Genomic DNA, 11,432 nt, shown 5'->3' on the forward strand with positions numbered 1-11,432 from the left:
AAACAGATGACAAAGTTTTTCTTTGTCGTCAATCAAATAAAATCAGATGGCAAAGTCAGTCTTTGCAGTCATCCAAATAAAAAAAATGACAAAGTGAGCTCTTTCCCGATGGTAAAAATTTCTTGTTATTTTTTCTCAATTTTGCCGTCAGCCATTCTTTGCCGTCAGTAGCTGATGGCAAAAGGTTGTCTTTGCTGTTAGCCCAAAAAGAAAGCTGATGGCAAAGAGCTCCACGGACGGCAAATTTCTTGATTCCTGTAGCGTTTGTAGGAAGTGGTGTCTCTAGGTGCTACAATATGGAGAAAAACTAGAACCAAGGACATCGTTTGCTGCAATGGTGTGTACATTTGCTGGAATAGGCCAGCGATAGAGCTGGACATGACCGCGAGATCTACAACCGGCAATGGCGGTTGCTGCGGTTGATGTCAAGAAAGCTCAATGGGCATCGACAAAAGCTGGAACTGGCCACCAGTAGAGCTGCAACCAAGGTCTACAAAAGCCACGACGTCTAGGTGCTACGACGGAGAGAAGCTTGAACTGACGACATTGTTTGCTGCAACCATGTGTACATTTACGGGAACAGACCGACCATAGAGTTGGAACCATGACCGCGAGATGCTACAGCCGGCAATGGTGGTTGTTGCAGTTGTTGTCGAGAAAGCTATAACCGGCATCGGCAAAAGCGGGAATCGACCACCAGTAGAGCTGCAACCTACGTTTACAAAAGTTGCGACAATAGTGATTGGGGTGAGCCCGATGCTACAATCGCCAATGGCGTTTGCTACGACCGACGTCAACCAATTCCGCAACCAGCCATTGTGTTACGATCTCGATCGACAAGGAGCTGCGATCGACACAACAGTGCTCGGTGGCAGAGCTCGACGAACCTTGGATATGGTGGTTCCCTAGAAGCCATGGTGTCGCCCTTCACGCGAAGCTCGACGACCATGGCCACGGTGTCCCTATCAGGGAGGGGAATCACGCAATGCACGTGCCAATGCGAGGAAGGAGATGATTTCGGGGAGGGAGGGGGGGGTCCAACGACGCGGGGCACTCAACAATGGCGGAGCTTGAAGCCCAACTCTAGGCGGGCCAAAAAAAGTTCTTTTGAGGGAAGGCTAGGCGGGCCAAAATGAAAGAAATGACCTTTGGGCCAACAGTAAAAAAATGTGTACAAATTTCAAAATGTTGGGCAGGTCATGGCCCGTCCGGCCTTGTTGTAGCTCCGTCATTGACACTCAAATTGTACGCCCGCGCGGCGACTGGCCCAAATTTTGGCACCGCCCCCCTTTTTTCTTGAGGGGTATCATCACCCCCTTTTTTAAGGGAAAAAGGCCAGCATTGCATAGGTGTCGTGGACTCGTGGTATCAGCCGGCAATGGAGCCCATTTCTTTCAGGAATACACGTACAACTAATTTTTTTTTTGAGAGATACGTACAACTAATATATAAGGCCCAGTAAAAATGAGAAACAGAAGAAAAAAAACAAGTAGTTTTATGAGGCCCATTAGTCCGTTAAACATCAACCCCACGGCCCTTACCCCTTTATCCTCCGCTTCCGAACTCCATGGCACGGCACCGCCATGGCTCCGCTTCCTCTCCCCCTTCCCGCCACTCCCTACCCACCCAAACCCCACGAGTCCCCGCGGCCCGCCCCTCTCCATGCCGCGCTCGCCTCCCTCTCCCAGCAAGGCAGCGACCACGGCAGCCTCCGCGACGCCTTCGCCCTCGTCTCCCGCGCCGAGCGCCAGTCGAGCCCCGGCGCTGCCGTTGCCGTCGGCCCGGAGGTGTACGTGTCCCTCCTGCAGTGCTGCGTCGCCGCGGGGTCCCTCCCCGCGGGACGCCAGGTGCACGCTGCCGCCGTCAAGCGCGGGCCCTACTACTGCCGCCACGCCTACATCGGCACCAAGCTCGCGGTCTTCTACGCCCGATGCGGCGCGCTGGCGGACGCCGAGCGCGTGTTCGACGCGCTACCCAAAAAGAACGCCTTCGCCTGGGCCGCCGTCATCGGATTATGGAGCCGCGCCGGGCTGCACGCCAGGGCCCTCGACGGGTACATCGACATGCTGCAGGCGGGCGTCCCCGCGGACAACTTCGTCGTGCCTAGCGTGCTGAAGTCATGCGCCGGGATTGGGATGGTCGGGACCGGGAGGGCGCTGCACGGGTACGCCTGGAAGGCGGGGTTCATGGAATGCGTATACGTATTGAGCAGCCTGGTGGACTTCTACGGGAAGTGCGGCGAGGTGGATGACGCGCGGGAGGTGTTTGATGCAATGACGGAGACGACGGTGGTGACCTGGAACTCCATGTTGATGGCGTATATAAACAATGGGAGAATCGATGATGCTGTGGAATTGTTCTACCAGATGAGGGTTGAAGGCGTTCTGCCGACGAGGGCGAGCGTTCTTAGCCTTCTGTCTGCATCAGCCGATTTTGAAGCTCTTGATTGGGGTAGGCAGGGCCATGCCGTGGCCGTATCGAGTGGCTTGGCGATGGATGTGATTTGGGGGAGCTCAATCATCAACTTTTACTGTAAGGTTGGGCTGGTCGAGGCTGCGGAGGCCGTGTTTGAGCAGATGGTTGAAAGAGACGCTGTTACATGGAATTTGATGATTTCTGGGTATTTGCAGGATGGGCAGACCGACAAGGCTTTGATCACTTGTCGAAAAATGCTCCAGTCTGGCCTTAGGTTTGATTGTGTGACGTTGGCGTCCATTATCATGGCTTGCATGACATCCTGTGGTATGGAGATGGGCAGAGTTGCTCACGGCTATGCAGTTAGAAACAACCTTGAATCAGACCAAGCAGTTGCTTGTGGCCTGATAGAGTTATATATGAGTAGTGAAAGGACTGAACATGCACGCCGGCTGTTCGATGTGATGAGTTGCAGAGACATGGTCATGTGGAGAGTGATGATTTCTGCTTATGCAGATCGTGGGATGAGTTCTCAGGCTCTCAAGGTTTTATATCAGATGCAGCATGAGGGCATATCTCCAAGTGCAGCGTGCTGGGATTCAGTCATTTCAGCTTTTATGAAGAATGAGCAGATTGATGAGGCCCTAGAGATCTTCAATGAGATGCTAATAACAAAAACACGCCCAAATCTACGCACATGGAGCCTGTTAATAAGTGGCTTGTCTCGAAATGGTATGCACTGCGAGGTAATGAACCTGTGCTGCAAGATGCAGGAAGTTGAGCCAGCACCAAGCCCAACAATTTTCTCGGCAGCACTTGTTGCCATGAAAGCTGCAGCTTCAGTGCAATATGGAAAGGCAATGCATGCGTGCATTGTAAAGAAGGGCCTATTGTTGTCCAAATCCGTGATGCAATCCCTGCTAAACATGTATGGCAGTTTCAGTGACAGAACCACGGTAGAAAGTTTACTAGGCTTGCTTGCTGCTGCACAGTAAATAACGCAGCTGCACATAGTCACATTACATAGCGTTTGCACATAGTATCAACTTGCTCATACTCATCATCAGATTGCTATTCTTAGATCAGAAGGTTCCAATCAGAAAATGAGCGAGTACATGGTGCTACCGTTGGCAAAAAGTGTACAGTTTGGGTTTCTGTAACCAGGGATTGCACGCCGAGAGACATGTTACATCTCTGGTGTCTCCCTAGTTTGCTCTTTTTTGTATATTAGAATGTTTGAGTCTCTGGCCCTTTTGAGGATTTGTGAGAAGACACGACATGGTCTAGATTTGCTGGGCGGATTATTGCTACGTATAAACAATAACTGCAAACTGTAATATTCTTTCGTTGCAAATACATGCGTCCCTAGAATTGCAAAAAATACTTTTCCTGAAATGATAAAAAAAAAGTTCTGCTTTGTACGTTTACTTGCACTGAAGGAACTCTGATAAACATCATTTATCTACATCGATCACTGTCTATAAGCGGCCGATGCTTTTGTTTGCAGAATCTAAAGAAGACGGGGACAAACAAATGATCAGTTTATCCTTGGCAACTTACCCGATCGACGCCACATAATTAGGCTGCCAACTCTCATCCATCGACAAGGCATGATGCTCCTACCCAATCCAAGGCGCGACAATGGCGGAAAGGCGGGGGCGACGCGATCCGGCTTTAGCAAGGCAGCCACGTGGGAAGTGGGCACGCTCGCTTCATGGCACAACGAATGATGGAAGGAGGGGAGCCCCCAACCGAGTGCACCTGTCACCATGTGTCTTCACCAAAATTTCCATCGACCGCCTTTCTCTTCAATTCCCTACCTATCTTGGAGCGATCGATTAGTCTCTGCTTTTGATGCGATTCTGTTCTGTTCTGCTGCCGGGGAGAGCGTTGGCTGGTTTTTTTATTAGCACACTCCACTAGGTTTTATTTATTGATGATCATCATGCGGGAGATCAAGCCATGTCTCCCCGCATCTAGAGTAGTAGCAAACCTAGCTAGATCGCGAGCTTCATAAATTCGAGCCTCTTTAAGAGATTGTTCTCATCCCGCCTGCGCCGTCACCGATCCACCCCACCTCCGATGATCCCCCCCCCCCCCCCGGCCGGTGGGAGAGACCCGTTGTCGTTTTTGTTACACGTCTTGGTTGGGACTGCGTGGCAGTAGTGTTGTTTCTCGGCAAGAATAATGTCCCTCACGTCCTATCCCCGTCCTGATGATGCGAATAACGTTGTCAGAGGATGTGTGGAGGTGTGTCTACGTCGGATCTCACGGGAATCGATCGGTGCTGGTCTTCGGTGGATCTATTTGGATTCATTTTTTGTTTGTCTTCGTTCGTGTGGTTACGGTTTGATCTTTCTGATTTACAACTCTCCTCAGCAGCAATGCTCTGGTGCGCTGGTCCTTTGCGGCCTTAGCATGACGACTTTTCGACTCTCTACTATAATAAGATTTGCCCGGCTCTGGTGGGGGAGGGCGATGACTGCAGCGTGGCTTCAGCTCGCTCCAATGCTTGTAGTCGTCGCTAGGTGGTCTATAAACATAGTTGTAATTTTTATTATCTCTAGTGTTCTCTGTACTATCATGTTGATGAATAGATTGCAAGTTTCTCTCACAAAATAAAAATAAAAATTCGAGCCTATTTATTGATAGAAGAAATTACACAGCGCAAATAAGGATCTAGATGCTATGATTTCGCTAACTACAACTTCATGCCCCCCTCCCCCTTCGCTTGGCAGCAATATCATTAATCACATTTTAGCAATCTGAAGCAATATGTAATCTCTGAGTGTTAAGATCCAATGCAAACACCAGGCCCTCACCACACGCCAGTGCTTCCAGAGTTGGTAGGTCTCACCCCAGGCATAAAAATCGAAGACCGAAGACCGAACCCAAAAAGACCGAGACCGAACCCGAAAAGACCGAATAAAAGATGGTCTGCAAAATGTTAAGACTAAACTAATTATGGTCTGTTAGGTTGTGATGTATTGATGAAGTAGTTGATTGCAGACAAGTTGAGGCAAAATAATAGTGGAGGAAGTGCAAGTAGTAAATCCGAGCTTGAAAAATACCTTGCCGAAGACTCTGGCGACCCTGACAAAACATTTGACATCCTAGGATGGTGGAAAGAGAATTCATCTAGGTTCCCAATCTTGGGAAATATGGCTCGTGATATTCTTGCTATCCCCATTACAACGGTTGCTTCCGAGTCAGCCTTTAGCACAAGTGGACGCATACTTGATGACTTTAGGACATCTCTAACTCCATTTATGGTACATGCTTTAGTTTGTACACAAGACTGGCTGAGAAGGTCAACAGATCCCGTCGACATCAAGGAGAACTTGGAAGAATTAGAAGAACTAGAAAAAGGTAAAGCAATTTCCCAACTTCTCCATACATTTGATTTTATTGTAGAAGTTACTAATATGCATGATATACTAGCAGATTACTTGTACCAAACCAGTGACATACTAGAAGATTACTAATATATGCAGGATATACTAGCAGATTACTTGTACCAATCCAGTGACATACAAGCAGATTACTAATATATGCATGATATACTAGCAGATTACTTGTACAAAACTAGTGACATACTAGCACATTACTAATATGCATGACATACCAATATATGTGCCTGACTTGTCAACTTTAGCGGAAAAAGGTACTTTTATACCAAACTAATATATGGAGAAGTTTGTATACATGACTTGTCAACTTTAGTTGATTCCAAATGAACTAGCACAAGATGTTACCAACATTAAGATTATGAATTTGATTGAATACTTGACTTATTGCAGAGTTGATTGAAGAATTTGGTGACAAGGTGAAGAAAAAGCCCAAGGTTAATGGTGGAGTTGTTGCTTCTTCCATGGCCAAGTCAAAGGTGTGTCCAAGTCGACCAACAAAGTGATGTCCACATCCACTCATGGCTGAACTAAAATCATGTGGAATATGTGTTATTTTTGTTATCTTGTGCTTGTAATTTGTGACTTGAGACTTGATAACTGAGAGTGAAGGCCGAAGAGTACTATATTCATGTCAAGTACTATGTTATTTGTTGCTTATGTCAAGTACTGAACTCATGGAACCTTATGTTTTTGTTTGCTGTTGCATTGAAATCATGTACTAAACTTGATCTGTTTGATGTCAAGTACTATGTGGTGGTGGTCTCTGTTGTTTGCTGCTTGTGTATTCCATGGACTGATGTTGCTTATTATCTTCTTACTTTCTTTCATATAAAAATGATTATGTGATGTCTACTACACAACCTTCTTCTTGTAGACGTTGTTGGGCCTGCAAGTGCACAAGTTTGTAGGACAGTAGCAAATTTCCCTCAAGTGGATGACCTAAGGTTTATCAATCCGTAGGAGGTGTAGGATGAAGATGGTCTCTCTCAAACAACCCTGCAACCAAATAACAAAGAGTCTCTTGTGTCCCCAACACACCCAATACAATGGTAAATTGTATAGGTGCACTAGCTCGGCGAAGAGATGGTGATACAAGTGCAAAATAGATAGTAGATATAGATTTTTGTAATCTGAAATAATAAAAACAGCAAGGTAACGAGCGGTGAAAGTGAGCGTAAACGGTATTGCAATGATAGGAAACAAGGCCTAGGGTTCATACTTTTACTAGTGCAAGTTCTCTCAACAATAATAACATAGATAGATCATATAACAAGCCCTCAACATGCAACAAAGAGTCACTCCAAAGCCACTAATAGCAGAGAACAAACGTAGAGATTATGGTAGGGTACGAAACCACCTCAAAGTTATCCTTTCTGTTCTATCTATTCAAGAGTTAGTAGTAAAAGAACATAAAGCTATTCTTTCCGCTCAATCCATCATAGAGTTCATACTAGAATAACACCTTAAGACACAAATCAACCAAAACCCTAATGTCACCTAGATACTCCATTGTCACCTCAAGTATCCGTGGGCATGATTATACGATATGCATCACACAATCTCAGATTCATCCAACCAACATAAAAGTACTTCAAAGAGTGCCCCAAAGCTACTACCGGAGAGTCAAGAACGTGTGCCAACCCCTATGCATAGGTTCATGGGTGGAACCCGCAAGCTGGTCACCAAAACATACATCAAGTGGCACATGATATCCCATTGTCACCACAGATAATCACGGCAAGACATACATCAAGTGTTCTCATAAAGACTCAATCCGATAAGATAACTTCAAAGGGGAAACTCAATTCATCACAAGAGAGTAGAGGGGGGGAACATCATAAGATCCAACTACAATAGCAAAGCTCGGGATACATCAAGATCGTGCCATAGAGGAACACGAGAGAGAGAGAGAGATCAAACACATAGCTACTGGTACATACCCTCAGCCCCGAGGGTGAACTACTCCCTCCTCGTCATTGATAGCGCCAGGATGATGAAGATGGCCTCCGGTGATGGGATCCCCCTCCGGCAGGGTGCCGGAACAGGGTCCCGATTGGTTTTTGGTGGCTACAGAGGCTTGCGGCGGCGGAACTCCCGATCTAGGTTCTGTTCTGGAAGTTTTAGGGTACGTAGGTATATATGGGTGCAGGGGGTACGTCGGTGGACCTCCGGGTTGCTCACGAGGTAGGGGGCGCACCCAGGGGGCGCGCCCCCCACCCTCGTGGGCAGCCCGGGACTCCCCTGGCGTGCACTCCAAGCCCATCAGGTTGGTTTCCTTCCAAAATTAACTTCTCCAGTTGATTTCGTTCCGTTTTGACTCCGTATGATATTCCTTTTCCTCGAAACACTGAAATAGGCATAAAACAGCAAATCTGGGCTGGGCCTCGGTTATTAGGTTAGTCCCAAAAATAATATAAAACTGGATAATAAAGCCCAATATTGCCTAAAACAGTAGATAAAGTAGCATGGAGCAATCAAAAGTTATAGATACGTTGGAGACGTATCATTATGCATGCATGAATCTTGTTGCTGGACCATGAATCATGAATCTTCTTACTTTGTGTCATATGAATCTTGTTACTTGCTCTCAAATGTAAACATGTATTGGTACTTTGTTACCTGCTGTTGCATATAAACATGTATTGGTACTTTCTTGTTGTTGCATATAAACATGTTGGTACTTTCTGCTCTCAAATATAAACATGTATTTGTATTGGAAGTAACATGAATATGAGTTGTAGCAAATTAATTTGGTCTATTTGGTCGGGACCGAAGACCGAATAGTAAAGACTGAAGACCGAATAGTGAAGAACCGAAATGACCAAAATTATTTCGGTCTTCAATTCTGGAGACCAAAAAGACCGAACCAAACAAACCGAAAAGACCAAACGCCTGGGGTGAGGTAGGTCAGTAACACCTTGCAAAACAAGAGCAGACGACCCAAGTAGTGGACTTTCTCATCCTTGCATACTGCTACAACAACACCAGTTCTCCCGGACCTCGACACTCCTCCGTCCACGATAATATTAAAAGATCCTACCGGCGAAAAATTCCAAACCTTGGAAACATTTCCACATGCACTTGTTTTTTTGTCACCTTAAGATTTTTCAGATCATTCAACTCGGAAATTACCGGTTAACAAACTCATGCATGGCAAAAGGAGTTTGAAAAATACTATCATGGATCACCTTCCTCCTTGCCATCCAGATCGCCCACAAAGTAACTACCAAGTGGACCAGCTGTTCATGTGATACAGACTCAAACATAGAGAACAACCAAGACTTGGGGTTGGGTTCGTCCGTTGCCATCATCTGCTCAAGTAGATCCCCATCTACCAACGGCCACACACATCGACTCGTGGAACATTCAAGGTGAGAGTGTTTCCAAGATTCTTCAGCGCTGCACAAGGAGCAAGCAAACGAGACACACATGTTACAGTGCTTCCAAACATCCTCAGATGGGAGTGAAACTCTTGGCAAACGCCACAAAAACATATGAAGTTTTGCGGGAACATCAACATTCCATAATCTGCGCAAACCATGCCCATCACCGGTTGCATTTGAAAGGTTCGGGGCTCGTCAAGCCACACTTCCCTTCACCTCTCCGTTGCCACTAGCATGTCGTAACAGGAGCGAGCTAAGAAAGTGTTGCTCCTTTTGAAATTCCATGACCAAAAATCCTCCTACTGGTTGGTACACAAACGTATATAGAACATCACACTGGCGTCTGAAGGTAAAATAAACTAATTGAACCAAATTGCAGTTCTAGCTAGTATCAGGGTTGATCAACTCACTAACAAACTACGGCGGGTCCTGTGTGCGTGTTAAAAGGGGCCTCATCAAATCATCCCTCGGGAGCCAGTTTTCGTTCCAAATATGAGTGCCCGTGCCATCCCCAATACCCTTGATAAGGTATTGAGACAAAACATCCCGGTCTTCCACTGTTGCTCTCCAAATCTGAGATGGGTGAGACCCAAGTTGAGCATCAAGTAAGGAAATATATGGCCTTAACAATGCGTGCATTAGGGGAATCTGGAGACCAGAATTCTCCATGCTTGTTTCACAAGTAACACAAGATTGAAAATCTTGAAGTCCCGAAAGTCAAGGCCTCCCATGAATTTAGGTTGTGTCATGGTGTCGAATGATACCCATGCTGGCTTGCGTTTTCCCTCCTTGGTTCCCCACTAAAACTTCCTGATAAGAGATGTCAAATGTTGACACAACCCTCTTGGTAATTTGAAACAAGACGTTCAAAAAATTGGAACAACTTGTGCCGTAGCTTTCACCAAAATTTCCTTGCCAACAGCCGACAAGGATTTCTCAATCCATCCAATCACCTTTTCCAAAGTCTATCCTTTAGGTACTTAAAAGATCCATTCCTTGATGAAAACACATCTGAAGGCAAGCCTAGATAACGCTCACTTGGGATTCGTTAGGAACAAACAAAATATTTTTTATCAATCAATGAGTGTCATTGGGGCAGTCTTTACTAAAGAAAATTGATGATTTATCACCATTGATTGTATAGAAGCCTAACAATACTTATCCAATAGAGTGGACACCTCCTCCACCCATTCTCCCAAACCCTTGAAGAACAACATGTTGTCGTTTGCAAACAAAAGGGTGATAAGCCGGCGGTGCTGACTATGCCACTTTAACGCCTGCAAGGTGTAAGGAGTGAACACTGGATTGCAGAAGACCTAAAAGGACCTCTGCTGCCAACATGTAGAGATAGGGGTGAAACTTGATCATGAAGGAAATATGCCCTAGAGGCAATAATAAAGTTGTTATTTTATATTTCCTTATATCATGATAAATGTTTATTATTCATGCTAGAATTGTATTAACCGTAAACTTGATACGTGTGTGGATACATAGACAAAACACCGTGTCCCTAGTAAGCCTCTACTAGACTAATCGTTAATCAAAGATGGTTGAGTTTTCTAACCATAGACATGTGTTGTCATTTGATCAACGAGATCACATCATTAGGAGAATGATGTGATGGACAAGACCCATCCGTTAGCATAGCATATTGATCGTTCAGTTTTATTGCTATTGCTTTCTTCATGTCATATACATATTCCTTTGACTATGAGATTATGCGACTCCCGGATATCAGAGGAATACCTTGTGTGCTATCAAACGTCACAACATAACTGGGTGATTATAAAGATGCTCTACAGGTATCTCCAAAGGTGTTTGTTGGGTTGGCATAGATCGAGATTAGGATTTGTCACTCCGAGTATCGAAGAGGTATCTCTAGGCCCTCTCAGTAATACACATCATAAGAAGCTTTGCAAGCAAAGTGACTAATGAGTTAGTTGCAGGATGATGTATTACGGAACGAGTAAAGAGACTTGCCAGTAACGAGATTGAACTAGGTATGAAGATACCGATGATCGAATCTCGGGCAAGTAACATACCGATGGACAAAGGGAATGGCGTATGTTGTCATAACAATTCGACCAATAAAGTTCTTCGTATAATATGTAGGAGCCAATATGAGCATCCAGGTTCCACTATTGGTTATTGGCCGGAGAACTATCTCAGTCATGTCTACATGGTTCTCGAACCCGTAGGGTCCGCACGCTTAACGTTCGGTGAC

At 45.6% G+C, this 11,432-nt stretch overlaps 1 protein-coding gene across 1 annotated transcript; it reads left to right on the top strand.

The window, feature by feature from the left end:
• Positions 1-1,569: 1,569 nt before the first annotated feature.
• LOC123070087 (pentatricopeptide repeat-containing protein At5g55740, chloroplastic) lies at positions 1,570-3,790 on the top strand. Its single transcript, XM_044493113.1, has one exon. The coding sequence runs from the start codon at positions 1,584-1,586 to the stop codon at positions 3,408-3,410; it is 1,827 nt and encodes a 608-aa protein (XP_044349048.1). The 5' UTR covers positions 1,570-1,583; the 3' UTR covers positions 3,411-3,790.
• Positions 3,791-11,432: the final 7,642 nt, after the last annotated feature.

Source organism: Triticum aestivum, chromosome 3B (assembly GCF_018294505.1).
Source record: "Triticum aestivum cultivar Chinese Spring chromosome 3B, IWGSC CS RefSeq v2.1, whole genome shotgun sequence".
Classification (NCBI taxonomy): domain Eukaryota; kingdom Viridiplantae; phylum Streptophyta; class Magnoliopsida; order Poales; family Poaceae; genus Triticum; species Triticum aestivum.